The sequence below is a fragment of the Simochromis diagramma genome, unplaced genomic scaffold, assembly GCF_900408965.1.
Source record: "Simochromis diagramma unplaced genomic scaffold, fSimDia1.1 OVJJ01000553.1, whole genome shotgun sequence".
Taxonomy (NCBI): domain Eukaryota; kingdom Metazoa; phylum Chordata; class Actinopteri; order Cichliformes; family Cichlidae; genus Simochromis; species Simochromis diagramma.
In genome coordinates this window covers 1,073,090-1,095,495 of record NW_024387095.1, presented here as the reverse complement: position 1 = coordinate 1,095,495, position 22,406 = coordinate 1,073,090, and the positions used below count along the sequence as shown (strand labels likewise).

At 38.0% G+C, this 22,406-nt stretch overlaps 3 protein-coding genes across 6 annotated transcripts; 1 reads left to right on the top strand and 2 right to left on the bottom strand.

Annotated features, from left to right (window-relative positions):
• Window positions 1-1,192: 1,192 nt before the first annotated feature.
• On the top strand, window positions 1,193-9,979 carry LOC120742919 (G2/M phase-specific E3 ubiquitin-protein ligase-like). 4 transcript variants are annotated; one of them, XM_040046439.1, is made up of 16 exons: window positions 1,204-1,371; window positions 1,438-1,571; window positions 3,503-3,661; window positions 3,890-3,931; window positions 4,735-4,853; window positions 5,291-5,465; window positions 5,555-5,680; window positions 6,003-6,046; window positions 6,146-6,215; window positions 6,318-6,532; window positions 7,135-7,315; window positions 7,569-7,652; window positions 8,368-8,513; window positions 8,635-8,876; window positions 8,962-9,071; window positions 9,264-9,979. In XM_040046439.1, exons 2-16 carry the CDS (start codon window positions 1,443-1,445, stop codon window positions 9,411-9,413), a joined length of 1,992 nt encoding a protein of 663 aa, XP_039902373.1. In that variant the 5' UTR covers window positions 1,204-1,371; window positions 1,438-1,442; the 3' UTR covers window positions 9,414-9,979. The 4 variants fall into 4 exon arrangements, with proteins under 4 accessions (XP_039902374.1, XP_039902373.1, XP_039902372.1 ...); XM_040046441.1 differs by having other exon boundaries at window positions 1,207-1,371; window positions 1,515-1,571; XM_040046440.1 differs by having other exon boundaries at window positions 1,193-1,571; window positions 6,203-6,215.
• Window positions 9,980-11,165: 1,186 nt separating this feature from the next.
• Window positions 11,166-13,430, bottom strand: LOC120742856 (GATA zinc finger domain-containing protein 14-like). Its single transcript, XM_040046326.1, has 3 exons — window positions 13,390-13,430; window positions 11,810-12,808; window positions 11,166-11,260 (listed from the first exon to the last, which is right to left on the bottom strand). Exons 1-2 carry the CDS (start codon window positions 13,428-13,430, stop codon window positions 11,863-11,865), a joined length of 987 nt encoding a protein of 328 aa, XP_039902260.1. The 3' UTR covers window positions 11,166-11,260; window positions 11,810-11,862.
• Window positions 13,431-18,508: 5,078 nt separating this feature from the next.
• Window positions 18,509-22,184, bottom strand: LOC120742920 (GATA zinc finger domain-containing protein 14-like). The gene is made up of 5 exons (XM_040046442.1): window positions 21,965-22,184; window positions 21,692-21,859; window positions 21,457-21,567; window positions 19,103-20,687; window positions 18,509-18,973 (listed from the first exon to the last, which is right to left on the bottom strand). Exons 3-4 carry the CDS (start codon window positions 21,534-21,536, stop codon window positions 20,204-20,206), a joined length of 564 nt encoding a protein of 187 aa, XP_039902376.1. The 5' UTR covers window positions 21,537-21,567; window positions 21,692-21,859; window positions 21,965-22,184; the 3' UTR covers window positions 18,509-18,973; window positions 19,103-20,203.
• Window positions 22,185-22,406: the final 222 nt, after the last annotated feature.

The following is a 22,406-nucleotide window of genomic DNA, read 5'->3' as shown; positions in this document are numbered from 1 at the left end:
TAAATTCTGCACGGTATAATAAACTAAGGGCTTGAGGTCAGTCAAGAATGACAGATTCCCTTCAAGTGCATTTGTAAGGCTGGAAAAAACCTGGAGATGAATGCCATACCAATATTTCTACAGCTAAGGTCCATTCTCCTTTTGAGCTGCCACAGGTCCCTGTTCAAGACCCTGCAGGGAGTAGGGAACCAGACTGTTGATGGACACTTGGGTGCCACCAAGAGGACCCTGAGCTCTGACTGTCTGACCCTGTGAAACATTATTGAAGGAATCAGGGGGAAAGCGTAAAGAAGGTGGTGTCGGTGAAAGCATCCAACACCAGGTCTTTCCATGTGAAAACAAATTTCCTGATTTAAGTTTCAAGAAATACACAAAGATACTAACTCCATTTATCCATGTGACATTTCATCGGATCCATTTGAACCTCATGAAGGATATTAAATGGTAAATATTCAGTTTTTGATCCTGCTGATTAAAGACTGTTCAGTGTGGGGTTTTATTATTCGCCACAGTCTCAGTGAAATGAATAAACATAATTAGATATGGAATCATTGTTTCCTAGTACCTGCTACCAAAGCTCACGCTTAAGCCTAAGTAATTTCTTTATCGTTTTTTAGCTGTTATTTTACACCGTTTCAAATCAAAGGTCCTGAAATGTCTTCCTTGTAAACTTACATGTTGTAACAATTAATTTTTGCAGTACTTTTAACAGGAAAGTTGAAGTGAATGAAAATTAAGCCTGAATAATAATTTTAAAGAAGGAAATAAAAATATGGATTCTGAAATAATGTGTTACAGACTTTCTCCTTGCAGTCCATATTTTAATAAGGTAAATGAATGTTTTTGTTAATAATGGTATGATAGCTTTAAGAGCAGTATTTTAATAATCAGCCTTATGATGAAAGAAATTCTTAGGATAGCATGATTAGTGACCTTTTCTCATGACAGTGTCTATAACTTGAGGACAAGTCTCCTTCAAGCTCTACAGAGACAAAGTTGCATTGATTGGGCCACATGTTGTACTTCTAAAGCTACTTTTGAATCAGGCAGAGCTTTTTTTCATTTCATTTTTTATTTTGTTTCACACGTGGTACAGCAGTAATTCATTTCCTATACACAAACCGTCCTTTCAAAGGTCACGCTGTTTTTGAACAGAACTCCCACAAATATCAGCTTCTAGATTATCCACACGACCAATCACAGCCTGAGAGCACAACTGTGAGCCAACTACAGCTTTAGACTGATAGGTTGCAGCTTGAGGTAATGAAACTTCACCTGTTTAGATGTTTGGTGGTTCCCTCTCAGCTAAGCAAGAGAACACTTAATTAGCATGAAATCAGCTTTGAGTCACAAGAAGCCTGCAAAAAAGAGGTAATAAGAATAAGGACAAAATAAAGAACAAGCAAAGGTTAGATACCGTAAACGGTGTCATTTTAGGAAGGATGGCGTGTGGGAAGAAACCAGTGTCGCTGGTCATTAAAGAAAACATTGAAATGAAAGTGTTTTCTTCCAAGGAGCCCTGTAAGGTCTTGATAACACAGGAGGAAGAGGAGGAACACAGCGTTCACCAGGTGTGTCTTTTTAAATACTTCACTACAAGACATTATGTGTGATTTATAAATAGTGCTGACCCCACCAGGAAACTTTTTGAACCTCATATTATGAGCAGAGTGGTGGTATATCATAATCAGATCCAATTACTTTTGACTAACCTCAGAACTAACATATAAATACACCTTAAAGGGTTGACGTCCTACTTCTAGACAGTACAGAGCGGTATTGCTTTAGATACTCACCAAACCTGTTTGGTTTTACTTTGTATGTAGAACTGTAGATGTATAGATATTGTTCTGCGTTTCCATTCAGACTTTACTTTCACTTGCACCTTGCTGGTACTGGGATGGAAACCCTTTTTCAATTTAGAACTGCTTTCATGGCATTTTTCAACAACATAATTGCTGCAGATTTGTCAGCTACACTCTCTTGTTCTACCACATCCCAGTTGGTGGCATTTTCTCAGTTGGTACCAAGTGCACCAAATGTGTTAGAAGATGTCTCCTACATCATACATGCATACATTTTTCCAATCTTCTGTTCCTGAATCTTTCTGGGACCATGGAAATTGTGGCCTCAGTTTCCTGGTCTTAGCTGATAAGAGTGGCACCTGGTGTGGACTTTTGCTCCTGTAGCCCATGTGCTTTCTCACCTCTAGCATCAACAAGACATCTTCAATTTTATTTATACAGTGCAAAATCATAACAACAGTCGCCCCTAGACACTTTTTTATATTGTAAGGTAGACCCTATAATGGTACAACAGAGAAAATGAATGGGAAGACAACAATCATCATCAATCACGTAAACGCACATTTTTTTCTTCTCACTCTTAACTAACTGAAGACTTTCATTGAACTGCCAAATAAACAAATTGGTACTGTCTTTCTGGCCAGACACGTGGCAGCACTTCTGCTCTAACTTTGTTTGAATCTATCAAAATAATAATGCAGACATTAGTTATTGACTGCAAGTGAAAATTGTTTTCTTTGCAAATAACTCTCACTGAACTAACACAGACAATCACTCGACACGTTTGCCATCATTAAATAATTTCTTTGCTTTTTAAAGAACTTATTTTAACGTTGCATTCAACAACAAAGAAATCCTCTTGAACAAAAAAACCAAAAACTTAAAGAGCCAAACTGCATTATATTTCTTTACGCCGATATAGGGATGACGTGAGCCGCAAGTGGCCCTCTGGCCTAAAGGAAACCTGTATAATGTAAATGGAATGAACAAATTTGAGTCTGTTAGAAAGATGTGATTCCACTGCAGTGCAGTACCTTTAATACCCACTGCATGTTCTCATTGGTGTAATAAAATCTTATGGTCAACAGTATCAATCTGTTCTAGCCGGACAAGCACAGAGATGAGGCCACTGTCAGAGGCCACCATTTGTAACCATTGCTGAAGCTGTTTCTGTACTCTGATGAGCTCTGAAACCTGACCGAAACTCTTCAGATAAGTCATTTCTCTGTAGATGATTAGCTTTACTACTACTCTCTCAAGAATTTCTGATATAAAATTGATGAAATTCTATTGGTACAGCTAAATAACAATCTGCTGTCAAACCTGTCAAGCAAAAAGCACCAAGTTAGACTACAAGCCACAACATGATCTAATATCACTGATTGTTGTTATTCCAACAATCAGTGTTGCTTCAGATACATCACTGAAACTGTTCAATCAAGCAAAAGGACAACTGAACCAGAGCCAAAGCCATAATTTCAAAACACTGTGATTAATCAGCTCTCATCATTGCGGTGAGTAGAATTGTTCTGATGTTGTAGTGGCTCCACAATGTTGAAACTACAACTCATGTATTCAAAACAACAATGGTGTTTTGCTGCCTGAGGGTTAATGATGCAGACTCACATATTCTTTTGTTGCATCATCCGTGTGCTCATACATAATAAGCCAGCTCCTTGTCCTCCTCTTGTACACAGCGATACATGGCGAGTCCTCTGTTCTCCGACTCCGAGGAAGCCCCTGAGCAGCAGGTCCAAACTCAACCCAGACACCAGGCTGAAACAGATTCCCCAGACCAGGAAGAACCTCACTGCTCTGCTGTGGTCTGCAAACAAGAAGTAGAGATAGAGCTGGAGGTTGGTAATAAGGCAGAAGTTATAAACCACTTGGTAAGAAAGTAAGAAATTTGTAGTAGAAAAAAAGACATCCCATGCTAAATAGCTGGTCAGGACCTCCAGGAATGGGTTTTTACTTTACTTTATTGCTTCTCTACAATGTTCATCTTATTTGTATTCATTTTTTTTTTTTTTTTTTAGTTCACATTTCTTGTTTTTATTCACGCTTCTTGTTTTTCCTTCCTGTAGGTGATTCCTTCTATCAGAAAGTCGAAGAGTCATCCAGCAATGGTAAAGTCAGGGGATCCTTTATTCATTACTGATATGTCATGACTCTTCATAACATATCACCGACTCAGGCATTTGATTTGCAGCCTGGACTCTAGAGCAGGGATGCTGCATACAAACAGTGAGAGCAGTGCAAACAGTATATAACTATATGGTGCAGTGGTCCAGTTCCCCTACTGGAATTAGAACAAAGCACAGCAATGTTAATTCAAATCAGTTCATACCAAATCAGAACAACAGTCACCTCAAGGAGCTTAAATTGCCTCCCTAACATTGGTTAACATCTGTATTATATGAAATTGGTTCTTCATCCCAAACCAGGTGGACAATAGCTTCTTCTTTATATTATATTATTCAAAGTCTATTTTGATATATGGGGATGGAGCTGGATTTGGTAAAAAATGAATTAGACATCATAAGATTTAAATAAAATTTCCTTCTGAAAATATTCACAATTCACACTTTCAAGTATATTAAAAAAAACCTTTTTCTTTCTACATTACTACTACTACTACTACTTTATATTTTTATTTTTATTGTAGGCTTGACCTTAATATTGATGAATCTGTTCATCTTTCTTCCACAGTGTCAGAAAAATGTTAACTTCAGTCTCCAGCACATTATTTATCATCAACGATTTAAGCTTTTTAATCAAAGTTCAATCAGTTTTTTCAAACTTTATTTTCTGCCAAAATGGAAACCATATTTCCCATTTCCTGCACAGTTTTGCCCCATTGTTACTTTAGGATATTCTCCTGTTCATGAATCCAACATGTAACACTGAGGGTTTATTCTGTGTATTTCAGCCATATTCTAACAAAGCTGGTCATCTCAAATGGAAGAGACTGATTCCTCAGAAGAAAAGACTGGTGGTTAAAGACGTGGTCTGTTTACCCAGAGGACACTCTATGTCACAGCTGGACAGGTGAGTGTTTATGTAGGAAAGAACAGCCCCTACTAACCAACAATACTAATAAGGAAGGTATTGGTAGAAATTTTAGATGGGTAATTGGTATTGGTATGTGGTGTGGATACGCATGGACCCTATCTGATGATTCCTCTGACTTTTCAAAGAACCGAGATTGATCAGAATATTTTCCTTGTCATGTGATTTGCAAATTGTGCCTTCACTGCCCTGTGATTATTTATTTATTTATTTATTTATTTTTTTAAATCTAATGACCATAATACCATAAAATCTTATTCAAAATGCCATTTTAGGTCAGTGAATGTTTGAGTAGCTCCCACTGTTTCTAAAGTGATGATTGTGGCAATAAAAGGTGTTTACATAGCTCTGTTTGAATCTACTCTACTGTTCATAACATTTTTCAGTGAAGTAAATGTTATTTTCTGTTCTTCCAGACAAATAGTTCCAAAGAATAAAGACCAAGCAGCTCTGGAAGCCATGATGATGACTGCTCGCATCACCATTGACCACAGCTGGTCAGCCACTCATGTGAAGGGTCGATTGGCGATGCTCTTTCAGGGGCACTTTGTAAAACAGGCAGGACAAAAGTTTTCATTTACATATCTGCAGGTGGGTGTGAGATGTGTTCTGCCTGAGGTGTCTTAAAGTCTGTTCATTTTAGTACACAGAACATTGCTGAATGTGGTGGTTGTTTCCAGTGTGTGCAGAGCTCCAGAGTGCTGTTTGTCCCTGACACCCCTTCAGAGGGCTGGACTGGAGAGCAGGTCCTCAGGATCTCTGAACATGGTGCTTTATATATCCTGAGCCACCACGACTACTCAGAGGTAACTACTGCTGCTTCATTACTAATACCCTGATGTGATCATTATAAAAGTAGGACTTGGATTTGATACATTTTTATATTTCAAAAGCCATAAAGACAACTTTGTGTGTTAAGATTCAGTTTAAAGATCATTTGGCTTCTGTGAAAAAAACAGAAACGACACCAAGTGTTTAAAATGGCTCATGGACCCCTGGACACCTTGTTCCTGTGAGCCGGGGAACACGGGATCTTTAATTATTTTGTTTATTTCTCCAATCTGCTTTAGCTTTGCTCAGTCTGCCTCCATTTTGTCTGTAGTTTATAAAGTTCTCTTCTCCTTACAGACAGAATCTGAAGGGTCAGCAAGTGAGACACTTGTGGTAAAAAGGCAAGAAAACATTTCCTGTGAATACACATTTAGAAATGATTAGTGACAAACTAAATAGCTGCATTATCTGAATTTGTGTGTGTTTGGGGGGGGGGGCAGCACAGACAGCTGCCAAGATGGTAAAAGTGAGCTAATAATCAAGCCTAGCATCTGCAGGGATACAAAGAAGGTGAGTTTGGAGGATAAAAGAGAGTCAATCCTAAATTCAGTTTGTTGCATTATTATTATTATCATCTTTGTCTCCTGTTAAACTTGCATCTTTTGTGCGCAGTCCACTGTTGACCTGGACACCATCCTGAGAGCGTTCAGACAGGAGAACGTAGATCCAGGACTGAAAACTCACATCCAGGTGAGGCGGACAGATCTACTCCACGGCGCTCTGGAGGTGGTGAGGAGGCCCGACTTCTGCTTCAGGGCGACGCCTGTTATCTCCTTCAGTGGAGAAGAGCCCGACGGCCACGAGGCCCCTGTCAGGGAGTTTTTCAGGTCCTCACCATTTCCCTGAAATTATTGCTGGAGCTGATGGCTTCAGGCATAAAATAAATCGTATGGTTTTCTATACTGAAGCTAATTTATTCAAACTCTAATCCAACATAACTGTATGAATTTCATCAAGATTTAATATTCACTTTTTTTTTTGTAATTGGAAAACTGGCTCACAAAAAGATTTCCACATGGTAGCATGTGGTCTATAATAGGATCATATTCTATACATTTTGGGGCTGCAGTAAACAATGTGAAAATTGTGTCAAATGCTCATCATGATAGTTCAGGATCCCAGAAGACAGTGTGGTATTAAAACTGATTGTGTTGTTTGATCAACCGTCCAAAACCCCAAATATGTGAACAGATGGTATTTACAGCAATACAAAATGGAAAGGTAGCAGCTGATTTTTTTTTTTTTTTTTTTTTTTTTTTTCTTTGATGAATGACATAATAATGGCATCTAGGTTTCGTTTTGTTTTGTTTGTTTTGGTGCTCCACCATTCTGAGAGAAATGTTCAGTTCTTCTGAAAGAGGTTTCTGCCAAAACACCAAAGCATAAAGGTGTCGTTTGTTAATTCATGTCTACATTTCTTCTCATGCAGGCTGATGCTGCTGGAGCTGCAGCACAGCTGTGTGTTTGAGGGTCTTCCAGGAAGTCTGTTCATGACCTGCAACTTCACAGCTCTTGAGGAGAGGAAGTACTATGAAGCTGGGGTTCTCATTGGCTGGTCGCTGGCTCAGGGTGGGCCTGGACTTTGTTGCCTTCACCCTGCATTGTATCAGGTAGAGTCCTTAACTGAATGTGTGCTAGTGTAGGCACTACAAGAATTTGTCATACAGTATTGTCTATTCAGTGTTCATCATCTGCTGTAGACAGTTGGTTTTTTTGTTTGTTTTAAGGCCTGCCATTTCTTTGTCCTCCACTTGTTCGAGTTCTTTGCAAATGTGATATTAGATTACTTTTTCTGATGCCCTGTAGCTGTGTCAGGTATTACCAGCACAATCTTTGTCTGTATGGCTTATTTTACTGTCACAGGTGATGTGTTGCCACAGTATAACATTAGAAGACTTCAACTGGCGGGACATTATTGATACCGAAGTCCAAATCCAACTGAAAGAGGTAGCACACAAGAAGAAAACTCACAACTCTAATTGTAACATATTTAAAAACTTGATATACTGCTGTACCTGTGTTATTATACATGGTTAGTTTGGATAACGATGATCTTAATATAAACCAGTTATTTTATTGATGGATCGGTCACACTGGAGTAAAAATAGGATGGTAACCTCATAGCTGCACCAACCCACTGGTTGCCTAGAAGTTGGTTGTGCAACAACCTTGTGAAGGAATTTCTTTTTCATATTTGTGAGGTTCTGCTTGGACACTAAAAATAACTGGGAACTGTGAGTTTCTGTGTAGTAGAGAAAGCAACAGATGACAAAAGACTTTGTAACTGCCAAATGACCCTATTCAATACAGTCTGATAGCAGACTGCATCTTACTGCCATTCAATCACCCTCCTGATGTGTGATAGTCCCTTTGAACACAGGTCACAGACCTGGTCCCTGTCTTAAGTAACCATTTCGATGAGATTGTGAGATCACTGCACATACCATGGCAATTGTAGTGGTTTCCTAATGTGACTGTAGCATAATTACAGTGCTGAATAACATCATCTTGTTTCTGCCTTCAGCTGTAGAATGATGAACTGTTTGTATGGCAGTTTTTTTCCCCCTCACCTTTAAACTCTTCTCTGTATTAAACCCTCGGTCCTGTGTACATAATTGCCTTCTGTGTGCCGCACACAAATGATGTTCCTCTGCTCTCACAGCTACATAGTTGTACTGATGTAAAGCTGCTGTCTCCCAGTCTGTGCGACTGGGTGTCACGCTGTGGGATCCCTGAGATCTATTCAGCCAACTCTGATGAAATGCCAGCCATTTATAGTCGCCTGGTAAAACACTACATCTACGACAGGTAGTGCACACACAGAAGCATACGTCATACACATGGTGTCGACAGTTTCAACTTGAGCTACATGCAAATGTTGCCCTTTCTAAATACAAAAGTTAAATTTAATCCACTTGCTGTCCTTCAGAGTGACTAAAATGATCTCCCAGTTTACTGAGGGGCTGAATAGCTGTGGTGGGCTGTGGGACATGGTTCAGTCCCACTGGGAAATTTTTGCCCCAGTTATGACGAGTGCACCGCAGCAGCCTCTGAGTCTGGAAGAGTTCAAGCAGCTTTTTACCATCAGCTTTAGCACTTCAGATGCCAAACTGAGGGCAGATGAGGAGGCCACAGCTGGACACTGGGAAACAATCCTCACTTTAGTGCGTGGTAAGGTTGGAGGGTGTGGTGGAAAGAATAAAGATGCTTCTAGTGTTTCAGGTTAGATAAAATATGTCTCTGTTTGCACAATCAGACGGCAAGGCAGAGTTTTCCTTTGAAGACCTCCTCACCTTCATCACAGGAGCTGACCGTTTGCCTCCTCTTGGCTTCCCCAGATTCATCTCTCTGTGTTTTTACTCTCAGGTTGGTGTTTAACATAAAAATCCTTAAAATCCTGCCTTTAATTGTGATTCAAATTCACAAGAATCACCACCAGCATCAACTATCCAAGGTGATAAAATATAGCTCCTTTTCCTTTGTCTAGAGATGAATCTTTGTCACATTTCCCTCACTTTTTCTTTTTTTTTTTTTTTTTTTTTTTTTTTTTTCTTTCAGGATGCCAGCATGCAAGATTTGCGCCTGCCTCATGCCGCCTCCTCTTCTCTGGAGCTCTACCTGCCGAGGGGAGTGGCTGGGGCTGTGGACCTGCTGGCCCTGTTAAACAGAGCTGTGCACAAGGTGCTGCGAGACGGAGAGGACAACTGAAGAGAAGTGATGATGAGATTATGAAGAGAATTCCCTCTCACTGGAGATTAAACGTTTCTGTGTGATGTTAACAACATGACTGAAAGGATGCAATTTGCTCTGTGTGCACTTTGGTGCTGGTGACACGATGCTGTAGATTAGACCAGTGTTTGTATTTTGTAAAGACCTCAGAGTCTGATGGTTTTAAACCGTGTAGTGTTTATAATAGAACCTGTGCGCATTTTTTGATAAGTAGAATCATGTATTTTAAAAGAACGGGAAGGAATGGTACTCAACACACAAGGTCTTAGATATTTTTGGCAGGGCCAAGTCAGAGTTGATGGATCCATGTTGAGTTTATTTGTTGATGCAGATGGTGTGTGTTTTCTTTCATTAATTATTAAAATGGCACTTACGAAGAGCACATTTAACGTTGAATAGCAATCTATGTTTTCACTTTCTTGTATTTTCTAACAGCTGTTGTTCTTGATATTCTGTATATGGGTATAAATCTGCTTTAAATTCACAAGTTGAATAAAGTTTCATTTAAAAAGAATTCTGAAAGAATAAATGATACAAAGAATGGCCATTACAAATGGTTATATCTCTTTATTCAGAATAATCAGAATCAGATATATTTCTGTGTATATGAGACTTTAGTAGCAGGAGTGACAAGTTTGTAAAATTTAGTCACAGTTTAAAGTACAGTACAAATCAGCAGACATACAAAAACAAATTCTGAAAAACAGATTTGATTCTAATACCACAAAGGGGGAAAAAAGTGTGTTATTGGTCAGTAATATCTGAAAACTGATTTATTTTCTTCATTAAGGTGCAGTATTTATGCACCAACGGTAATAATTTTCCTTGTTTTCCATGTGGAAAAGCAGAGTTAACAAGAATCTGTTACGGAAATTTAATTAAAATCTATTGACACGGTGAGCAGTAAGCTAACATCTTTCAACACCTGTGGAATTCTCACCCACTGAGTGTCACCCACTTTCTCAGAGGCCTAGCTGTGTGTGCAGTACAATTTAAGCTGAATGCTTTTCCGGATCTGTACTTTTAAATGACTCAAAAGTGATATTACTAAAACATGTAACCAATAAATAAAATATTTTTTTTGTTTCAAAGCATATAAATTATTTGATTTCCTAGTCACCATTTTGTCAGAGTGAGTAAGTAAGTATTGATATTATTAGCCAGCTGCCTGGTTTGAGATGCCTATTGTACTTTTCAAGATGATAAACCAAAAGCGCATTTGTAATTCATGGGAACTACAGCATTGTGTTTCTGCAGTTTGATTTAATTTCAGAAATGATCATGTAAGGGGATTGATATTTAAATATGATCTGCTTTCACCCAGGTTTAGGTTTCATACATTCACAGAGCAATCCAAGCCCATCTGGCTGTCGACCACTGCAGCACAGCTGATGTCTCCTTCTCACACCAATGTACTAATCATTCAGAATATGATGAAGCGACTGAGGCAAACTGCCGCTCCAGATCATGTTGAAACAAATCTACTAACTCACTGTTAAACTCTTGCCTTTATATTTTTATTTTTGACTTGTGTCCACATTCAATTTTTATGCTCCAACTTTTTTAATGTTTGTCACGGAGAGAATGTGGGGTATTCCATTCAGGACCTTGGTGTTAAACTAAATGGAAAGAAAACACAGAGATTAAACATTTGAATTTTTAAGACATGATTTGTGTGTGTGAAATTACTGATAAGTCAAGAAACTTTAAAACTTTAAGATATAGCTATACCTGTTCAAGAAGGGCAATGATGGTTGCATTGCTAACCTGCCCGTATGTAGTCAACTTTATCTTTAGATGTGCAAGTGCTTGTGGGCCTGTTGGAACTGAAAAAAAGAATTATAAAAGTATAATTGGTAAGTGTAAAGTAATTATACATCATAAAATGCATTTGATTATTGCTATAAGGCACATTTCCTTCAATACTGAAACAATTACACTATAACATTTTTAGATTTTTAGATGAAACCAGGAGTCACAACAGCATTTGAGGCTTTATGGCTTTTCCTATAGTACTTTGTGGGCCGGTCTCTAGTCAAAATGCTTAGGCCGTTTTTTTGTCCCAGTCCAACCCTGGGTGGGGGAACTCCAGGCCTCAAGTGCTGGTGTCCTGCGGGTTTTAGATCCACCGCAGCTAATTTAAATGGCTAAATTACCTCCTCACCATGTCTTGAAATTCTGCAGTGGCCTGGTAATGAACTAATCATTTGATTCCAGTGTGTTGACCCAGGGTGAGATCTAAAACCTGCAGGACTTCAACCCTTGAGGCCTGGAGTTTCCCACCCTAGTATTAGAGTGTGAATGTTGGAAGGACAACAGAAGGTAGGAAGAGAAACTGTTGCACACATTAAGTACTTTTAATTTAAATCACATACTTTGAATGGTGGTTGACCCTTCTGTAGGGGTTGTGGTGCTTTGTGCTGCAGTTTTAGTTGTAGTTGTGGTTGTTGGCGCTGCAGTTGTGGTTGTTGGCGCTGCAGTTGTGGTTGTTGGTGCTGCAGTTGTGGTTGTTGGCGCTGCAGTTGTGGTTGTTGGCGCTGCAGTTGTGGTTGTTGGCGCTGCAGTTGTGGTTGTTGGTGCTGTAGTTGTAGTGGTGGTTGGTGGTGCAGTTGTGGTGGTGGTTGGTGCTGTAGTTGTAGTGGTTTGTGCTGCAGTTATGGTTGGTGTTGTAGTTGTGTTGGTTGGTGCTGTAGTTGTAGTGGTGGTTGGTAGTGCAGTTGTGGTTGCCGGTGCTGCAGTTGTGGTTGGTGTTATAGTTGTAGTGGTGGTTGGTGCTGCAGTTGTAGTGGTGGTTAGTGTTGTGGTTGTTGGTGCTGTAGTTGTGGTTACTGTTGCAGTTATGGTTGCCGGTGCTGCAGCCGTAGTGGTTGTTGTTGGTGGTGCAGTTGTAGTGAATGGCGCTGCAGTTATGGTTGCTGGTGCTGCAGTTGTAGTGGTTGTTGGTGCTGCAGTGGTTGTTGGTGATGCAGGTGTGGTTGGTGCTGCAGTTGCGGTTAGCGTTGCAGTTGTAGTGGTTGTTGGTGGTGCAGTTGTAGTGAATGGCGCTGCAGTTATGGTTGCTGGTGCTGCAGTTGTAGTGGTTGTTGGTGCTGCAGTGGTTGTTGGTGATGCAGGTGTGGTTGGTGCTGCAGTTGCGGTTAGCGTTGCAGTTGTAGTGGTTGTTGGTGCAGTTGTAGTGGTTGGCTCTGCAGTTATGGTTGCTGGTGCTGCAGTTGTAGTGGTTGTTGGTGCTGCAGTGGTTGTTGGTGATGCAGGTGTGGTTGGTGCTGCAGTTGCGGTTAGCGTTGCAGTTGTAGTGGTTGTTGGTGCAGTTGTAGTGGTTGGCTCTGCAGTTATGGTTGCTGGTGCTGCAGTTGTAGTTGTTGTGGTTGGTGCTTCAGTTGTGGTTGCTTAAAGACAGTGAGTTAAGCGCAGATTAGAATGACTTAACACGATGAAACTTTCATTCATAATTTCAGTAACAGCCACAGACTGCTGGCCCCTCTCCAAATAACTCGACAGAAAATAATCTGTCTACTAATCTTAGTAGCAACTCAAAGTCATTCCATGCAATCATTTGATATTGACAGGAGTTTCAAGTATAAGCTTAGAAGCACTAACTTAAGGTAAGCTTTATTGAACATGTTAAGCTTTATCTTGAATATGTGCTGTGTGGTCAGCAGAGCATGAAAATATTTAACTTCACTTAGTTTCAAAGAAGCCATCTGTAGACAGAAAATTTGATTTCTAAAAAAACATGAACTGAAAATGGGTTTTATATGCCATATCATTACATATATCATACACCCAATCCAATGTTACAGTTTAATAAACTGTCATTAAACCTACTCATCCAAGGTGCTCTAGTTATATTGTTACAATTTAATAAACACAAATAAATTCCCCAACTTATTTGTGTTTATTAAATTGTAACAATATGACTAGAGCACCTTGGATGCTCTAGTCATATTGTTACATGGGATCACTGAAGTCTTCATTCTCCAGGAGTTTGTGCATTCCAGTGATCCCAGGATGTATGTTCTTGGAGGTAACCAAAATTTTGCTCACAGTACTACAGTTAAAAAAAACACTGATTATTAATATTTTGTGGAGTCTGTGCTATTATCATTTTGTTTTAGTATTGTACTACATTTGTTGTAGTTGAATCACTCTAAAGCTGTCTAATATAAAAAGTACAAACAATGCTATAACTTGCAAAAAACACTTACTTTGTACCAAAGATGTCTGAAAATATGCCAGCAGACATATCCAGCAAAGTATTCTTTTATCCATGATGAACTCTGCTACTACTCACTACTCCCAGATTGTCTCAGACTCTGACTGTTTGTTTTCTGTGTCTGCACACTTTACTTAGATGACATGAATTGCTCCTCCCTCCAATATTAAAGAGTGTCACATGACCTGAAAAACCACAAACCAAAGGTATGTGCACTGAAACTTACATTTTTATATAATGCAGGTCAAGTTAAATAGTAAAAATGCTCCACAAAGTTCAAAATGAGTAAATGTCACTAAATGTTTAATTGCATGATAGGAGTACTGGTACATATACTGAGAGCTTTTCCTCATTAAAAGTATGTTAAGTGTAGTAACAGGGGGAGCATAGATGAAATTAGTTTTACTTCAAGTTAATATTGGAAGTGCTTGAGAACTGAAGTATTCATTTTTTTAATATTCTACTATAGATTTGCTGTGAAATTCTCTTCAGCTTTGCCAATCTCCAAATCTGAGTGACTGAGTTATGACAATACTGATGCAGTATGTAAGGACTAACACTTTAAAGCTTCAAAGGAACTACAAATCATCATAATAGAACAAATAGGCAGATCCTTGATTGCACCCTGATGGTTAACTGCTCAGTATGAACTTATTTTCCTTCCTGTGGAATTAACTGAAATACATTGGGTTTTTAAAAATATATTTATATATATTTGCTCAGTACTTGCCATTCATTTGTTTTCAACAGGTGTAGCTTGCACTTTCTTTTTATTGTTTAACAATTGTAGAAAAACAGCACACACAAACAACACAGTGGATATAAAAGCAACTTTCCGAGGTCAAGAGGGAAGTACAGTGCTTTCAGCCATGTGAGTTCACCTAAACTAAAAAACGTCAACGTATGTCATAGTATGACTTACTGGAAATCGTCACAGAAGTTGGCAAACCAGTTTTTCATAAAATGTAGCTCACCTTTTATTCTGGTCATCCTGCTTTTCACCTTAGCCACCACTAATCTCTGTAATTACTGAACACTTTACAGTTTAATTCATTCAGTCACTTTGTTTTTCCTGGCAGAGCAGTTGCCAGGTTCAAAGCATTTGTAATTATATTAAAATGCTATTACTCTTCCCATGAGATGTATGGCAATCTTACACTCTTATTTAAGTTTTCCTGTGTGCTGCTTATCACTTGGTATAATAAACTTCATATATATCGTTTGACATATTTGTTTGTTTGTAGGGGCTGCCACTTTTATGTATTTATTGACTAAATTTATGCATAGTGCCAGTCTCAAATTTATTTACTTGAATTACATGTGAAGTATGTGCTATTGACTTGTGCTGAGTTTCTGGTCTGCCAGGTGCTGATAATCAGGTGCCTGACTGTTGTCTGATTAGCAGCATCTGTAAGCATGGACCCTGCTACAGCTGTCAGTTGGTGTCTGCACCAAGCGTGCCACATTTTTGTGCGAACATTTTTCTGTAAAACAAAGGGGGCCCAGCAAAAAAGTTTGGGAACCACTGTTCTAGAGGATCTTTTTGAGTTAATTTATTTTAATTGGATCTAAAAACAAGTTGATCTCCACATTATTGCTGGAATAATGTTATCATGTAGGCTTCAAAGATCCGCGTCTATAAGCGTTCATGTGCGTCATCTGTTATTATGAGCTTCCTACCATCGTTAAACTTTGCTCTGCTATGATGCCTCATCTAAGTCTTATCACCAAAAAGTTTGAGTAACAACTCTGTATTCAAGTGATGCAAGTTCAGTTCTTTCTAATGTTAGTTAGCCTGCTTAGCAAAATGCACCAGTAAACTGTGAGAGTGAGTAACACAGGCACAGATATCTTGGCTAAAATGTTTAGTCATGTTAAGGCACCCACCTTTGATTAAAAGAGCTTTTAATAGTTTAATTGAGAAAAGTACAAAAGCAAGCAGCGATGAAAATGTATTTGTTATGAAACTGTAATTACTAGACAAATGTAGTCTTTTAGTATGAGCATGCACTGAATAAAGTAGAAACGCACCCAGTCTGCTGCTAAATGAATGAAATAATAATAATAAAAAACATTAAACATAGGAGTTTGTGTTAGTTATTAATTTAGCTTTTAGAAAGCTAAAAAAAAACTTGTTGATGTTTGACAAAAATATAATTTTAGTTTATTTTTATTTAGTCATTGTTCTGTAAATGGTTTTGCTCCTGGTCCTGTGTGCAGTCTCTGCTGTCAGCTCCATCTGTCGGGTTTTTTTTTGGAGCCTCTGTCCAAAGAAACCTTCCAGGGCTTCAGCCTGCGCCTCCTCAGCTCCATCAGGAGGTGGCAGCATTGAGAAGGATACACACCTGGACTAGATTCATTGCTCTTGTGCTTTGTCATTACTGTTCCTACAGTCATGTGACAACTGTGGTAAAGATTAAGATTTATTTACTCATGTATCAAATTGTGGACAAAAATCACAAATTCTCATCGACTTTCCTGTTTAAAAATATGCAATTGTTGCTCCATTTTCCCAAACTGCATGACATTTTTTTTTATTTTTGCTCTATGCCAGAACAATTAAAATAATTTATACTATAAAACTAGGGAACTTTGAAACATGAATAAATATTTCAACAATAACTTCAAAGTGTGAAAAATGCTATACTTGCATTTTTCTTTATTTTTTGTGTGTTTGTTTTTTGTGTGTTTGTTTTTTGTGTGCCAGATTTAAATTGTCATATGGATATCTGTGCCAATGTATCTACAAATGTAATTAAGAATTATAATTATAACTAATGATGCATAATAAAAGGTTCCCCTGCACACACAATGTCTTGGACCAGCTCTAAATTTAGTTATAGTATTTCAAAGCACAATACAAACAGTACACAATAACCAATATACAGGGACAGCTTTTAAGTTCACCAAGTGAACTGGAAAGATGAATAGTAGAATAATAGTTCAGGATAAAATTTCCAGAGGCCTTTTGTCGTACAACAGGTACAAGATACAACACTCAAACACTTGGTATGCTCCCCACACTAAAATTACAGCCGTCAATTTCCTTGTTTAGACGAGGAGTGAGTGAGAAGTTTATTTTCCTAGTCGACAGGGTTCTCAGAGTGAGATGTGCTTTTATAGCAGTAAAACAATGGTATTAATGACACCTCTTTCAAATGGTCTTTGATCAGATTGTCTGGTTTAATATCCTTGATGTACTGTGCAAGCTGACACTTAAATGACAAACAACCATAATAAGCCAACATAAGTTAATTTCACAAAATGATCATAAAACTTATTAGATCATCTAATGTTCTGTGTAGTCGGAATACTTTCTTACACTTGGAAACTAAGTCTACCAATCTGTTGTGTTGTGGATGTTACTTCGTGATCCCTGCAACACAGCTGATGTCTTGTATTCACACAACATGAAACATATATGTCATGATGTGATAAAGTGACTGTTGCGAGCGGGTGCTCCACATTTGCTAAAACAAATCCACCAACACACTCATGAATTGTTGCTTTCATACTTTTACTTTAGTCTTCTGTGCACATGAGGTTTTATGGACCAACAATGATAGTTATTGTAAATATTATTTTATGTATGCTTGTAACATGTTGTCACTTCTAGTGTGTTTTAGTATTTTGCATTTATTTATTAATATATTTTGTGATTATTAATTCTGATCTACAATTCCGACACTTAACTGGATTTTGAGCCCTGGCTTAAGCTGAGCAAATCGATCCAAATATCAATGATATCGACATTATACTAGCACAATAGGGTTGATACTTTGTTTCTCTCTTCACCTTCAATATTGAATTGTGTTGAATCACTTTTTTGAACCTCAAACATGCACAATGAAAAATCTTTTTGTCAGCTTTTTGTGTTGACTGTCACATCAATGTTATTTATAGCGCATAACACATTAAAAGAACAGGAGCTGACCAAAAGAGCTTTAGAGACAGACACATTTACTTTCCAGGTCTTCAAAAAAACCAGTTTCAAATGACGCAAAAAGCTGAAAGGTGTGTTTTGTTTAATTAACAGTGATTTAGTTGTCATTGAATTGTGTTAGAAATTTGTAAATTAATAATTAATCTCATGAGTCATGATACACGGCTCTTCCCTACATAAATTTATTACATAAAAGTATTGGCATTGTCATTACTGTCCCTGTATTTACTTGGTATCAGATCGATACCAAAATAATACAATATATAATTGTATTATGTAATTGTCATAATAATATAATAATATAGCTTCATAATGATTACAGGACATCAGACGACTTGTTCTTATTGCTTAATAATGCAGAATAATCATATAGAATAAAAACTCCTGAAGTTGAAGCATGTTGCCTGCCTGCAGCATTTTTAGTGAATGTTGCTACTATAATCCCAAAATTGTTATACAAAAGTGCATTATACATTATATTATACAGTATATAATACACCACAAAGTGCAAAAATAATTAGAAACAAATTTCGTTTGGTATTTAGTTTTGGGGGCAGGGATAGCTCAGTAGGTAGAGCCATGAGTCCCATGAGACTTATAGTTAATATTTACCTGACATTTCAACAGCAAGAGAAGCTTCCTGAGACTTCTTCTGCACACACAATGTTTTGGACTTCCTCCATATTTTATTTATACTTTAAAGTAAAAATACACAACATTCAGCAAACAAGGGGTGATTTCAAATTCTGTCTTGCCAATGAACTGGAAAGGTGACCTTGAGTACAACAGAATCACTCATAATAACAGTAACACCTAACAGACAATTGATTTTCCCATTTTGAGGTTCGGTATTCGTTCACTTGGCATGCTTCACTCACTGTAATTTTACTTATTTTTAATATAGAAAGGAGGAGGAAGCAAGAAGCCAGCTTTAAAGTTTTCTGGTTACCAGGCTTGTCAGAGTGACCTCTGCTTCTCGAGCTGAAGAACTGGAAAAAAAAATGTCTCTTACAAATCTCTGACAGATCAAAGCACATTTCCAATTCTCACATTTATGTAAAATACAAGCAAAGGTGTGGAATTACAAAACTGTTTGTTATTTCTTTTCATTCAGAAATTATTGTCTTGACTTGTAAATCTGATGGCTTGTGGAAACAGCCGGTGTCTACAACTGTGTCTTGTTTCAAGATTTGATAAAACAGCTGAGGCATACTGCTGCTTCACATTATGTTAAACCAAATACATCCTTGAATTGTTGTCTTTATTCAGTCCCTTTTGACTTCTGTCCATACAAAGCTTTTATGGGCCAACTCTCACTTGTTGAATATTTGTCACAGAGAGACTGTGGGCTGTTCCATTCAGGATCTGGTTGCTAAAAAACTAAAAAGAGAGAAAACACAAAGACTAAACATCTAAATGTTTATCTCACTTTCTTATCATTCAAAGTAAGTTTAAAGAATCCACAAAGCAAACTTATTTTAAATGAGATATAATTTTATATAGGCATACCTTTTCAAGAACTTTGATGATGGTTGCATTGATGACCTCTCCATAGGTAGTTATCCTCATCTCTATGTGGGCTAGTGCTTGCAGGGCTTTAGATTTTAAAAACATTACAATCAGAAGTGAATAAAAGAGCATAAGATTTTAAAACTGAATTTTGTTCTTAGTCTTCCATGTGAAAAGTGTTACATGTCTTTCAAAACTACAGAAGTTTGCATTTGAGCTCTCCAATATTTTTATATGCGGCTGCTACTTCTATTTGGAGAGGCGCTGAGCCTTCTGGTGGCAGCGAGGGGCCAACTTTGGCTTGTTCCAGAGGACCACTGCTGCTTTTTTCAGATCAGGTTGGAATGGCCCTTTGCCTTCGCTAGTCAAGCAGTAGGAGTATGTGGTTTGTAGGTCAGCTACAGAGGAGGTGGTGCATTGTGTTCAGGTGACAGTGCCAGGGGAGGCTGAGAAACACAGCCTGAGATCATCATTGGTTTACTCCTCCCCTACTGGAGCAGCACATTGGGACAAGAGATGAAAGAGGAACAGAGGGCAGAACTGTTCCCAACAGGTCAGTTTGGTTGCCGGAGTGACCACAGGGAAGTGCTACATGAACTCCTAAACTGTACAAATAAAAAAACCTTACTGGAGGGTTAATGGTACAATGCATCAATCTATGATGAAGACTCAGGCTCAGATGAGAAAAGGCATGTAGTGTCCGACAACAGAGCTTAGCTAAACACTCCTGCCAGTGGACAGTTGGACTAGCTAGCCATATCTGGCTGAGAAATGCCCCCAAGTGAGACGAGGTGTGTGGATAATGACTGCATAGTAGTGCAAACTACTTCTAAGGAATACACAGGGGGTCGATAAATATAAGAAAAAGCAAAGTAATTGGTGTAATTTTGGATTAAACAACACCCATGACAGACTCTTTTATTCATTTGTATTTTACACAGTCAGCTGCAGCACCAGTTTCTACTATTTAAAAGATTTCTGACTCCGGGTGAATTTTAGATTTACTTGTGTTGACCCACTGAAGAATCTATTCAGATTTAAGGCATCTTTTTAAGTCTCTGTAGTTAATCATTAGCTATATGTTTTTCAAATAATTTGTAATCACCTTCTGTGGTTGTTGTTGTTGTTATAGCGGTTGGAACTGCTGTTGTTGTGGTTGGTGCTGCGGTAGTTGTGGTTGGTGCTGCAGTAGTTGTGGTTGGTGCTGCAGTAGTTGTGGTTGGTGCTGCAGTAGTTGTGATTGGTGCTGCAGTAGTTGTGGTTGGTGCTGCGGTAGTTGTGGTTGGTGCTGCGGTTGTTGTGGTTGGTGCTGCGGTTGTTGTGGTTGGTGCTGCGGTTGTTGTGGTTGGTGCTGCAGTAGTTGTGGTTGGTGCTGCGGTAGTTGTGGTTGGTGCTGCGGTTGTTGTGGTTGGTGCTGCAGTAGTTGTGATTGGTGCTGCGGTAGTTGGGGCTATAGAACAGGTTGGGCCGCTCGTTATGGTACCAACACTCTGCATGAAAGGTAGAGAACCCAGGCTTGAAGCAGCTGCACACAGGTTTGCAGATGCGCAGCCGTAAGCTGGAAAAGTGCTTGTGCCATTGTTCACTGCAGATGAAAAATCACAGTTTTGAGAATTTAACTTTCGATTTGAAAAAGAACGATTTCAGCAGTTTTTTTTTTTAAAAATAACCTTGTTACATTTAAGAAACATTACAAAAAGTAACAAAACATCTTTTTCAACATGCTCTGTTTGCTTACAGTGCTGAAACTTTAAATCTCACTGCAGTGACTTTTGGGTGTACTCTAAGACCTGATAACACCACTATAGGGTGTAGTTGTTTGTTCAGTGTTTCTAATCCCACCTGTGAACTCTTTTTTTAACAAGAGAAAAGAGGACAGTCCTGATTTTTATTCAAATGTTTACTGACTTTTTAAAAAACACTTGTTGTTTAAAACATGTACTCACAGTGTCAGAAGTCAAAATGATTTCCTTTTCATGTATTACTCTTGAAATCTTCATGTAAAAAAATCAAGAATAATGCTTTGTTTTTATGGATATTTATCTCTTTTTTCAGCTGATGTGTTAAACAAAATTATTAGTCTAGACATTAACTGGCACATGAATCAATACTGCCAATACTAGGAATATTGATATTTTTAAAAACAGTGTGGGGAATGTTCGTTAACTAATACATTTATGTGTTGTGGACAAATCTGTATGTTTTTCTACACTTTTTAATGATCACATTCTTAATTCATCCTTGCATATTTAATATACAAAAATAACATTTAAAACACGTTGTTTGAATTTATTCTAGGCAGAAAAACAAATTTAAAGACGATCTTTGTTAAAGTACACATCATGAAGACTCACTGATTGACTGAAAGCATTGGTTCCCCACTCCCTGACACTGTATCGGAGTGTTGCACCGAGAGGCAGAACAGTAGTAACATATTTGTCCATTACTTGACTGAGGAGTAGGAGCTGAAACCGAAAAGAACATAATTTCATTTTAGAACAGAGAAGATTTCAGCAAATATTAAAATATTGTTTCCTATCACTTTCTGTTCTTGTGTCTTTAATAAAACACTTATTGATTTGTGGTTACCAGGCAAAGTTGCTGAGTTGCAGTTATCTGTGTTGCAGCATGTGGCAGATGTAAGAGCACTTTGAAAACCCAGGTCAATTGAAAATGTCTGAGAGCCCGTAGCTGGACACAGGGAGGAAGATGCACATGCCTTGTAGATTTGTGTTACAGTAGTTCCAGATGAAGTAGCTGCAAATTCACAGTGTATTTTATTGATGTTGATGGAAAGCACACATAACTTCACAGCATTTGCAATTTATTGACATGCATCAGATAATATGAAGAAAAGATTACCTAAAATAGTAGCCGTAACACACATCGTCTCTGAAGAACATGTATTTGCTACTGTGCTTGAACACATCGAACCTGTGCAGGTTTGACACTGAAGGGCTCCAGCTTCAATCAGGACAGAAATAGTGAAACAATTGAAGTTAAAATGAAAGATCACAGGTTTTAAAATACCCCAGTGAACTGGCATTATTAAAGACTCTTTATCTCTTCTTTTTCTTTAGGCCTTTACACAAATAAATGAAATGCAATTTACCTTTTAAACATCTGTATAAAATATTTTTAATAAAGTGGATATGAAAGAGTAAATATTTTAATGGTAATTTACACCAAGCCTACTCTAAAAAAAAAACCTTCACAGATTTAACACTGTTCATGAAACTAGATTTAAAAAATAAGTATTTTCTTTTTTTAAGCTAACGTGTATCATCACAAGATGTGATCAGGA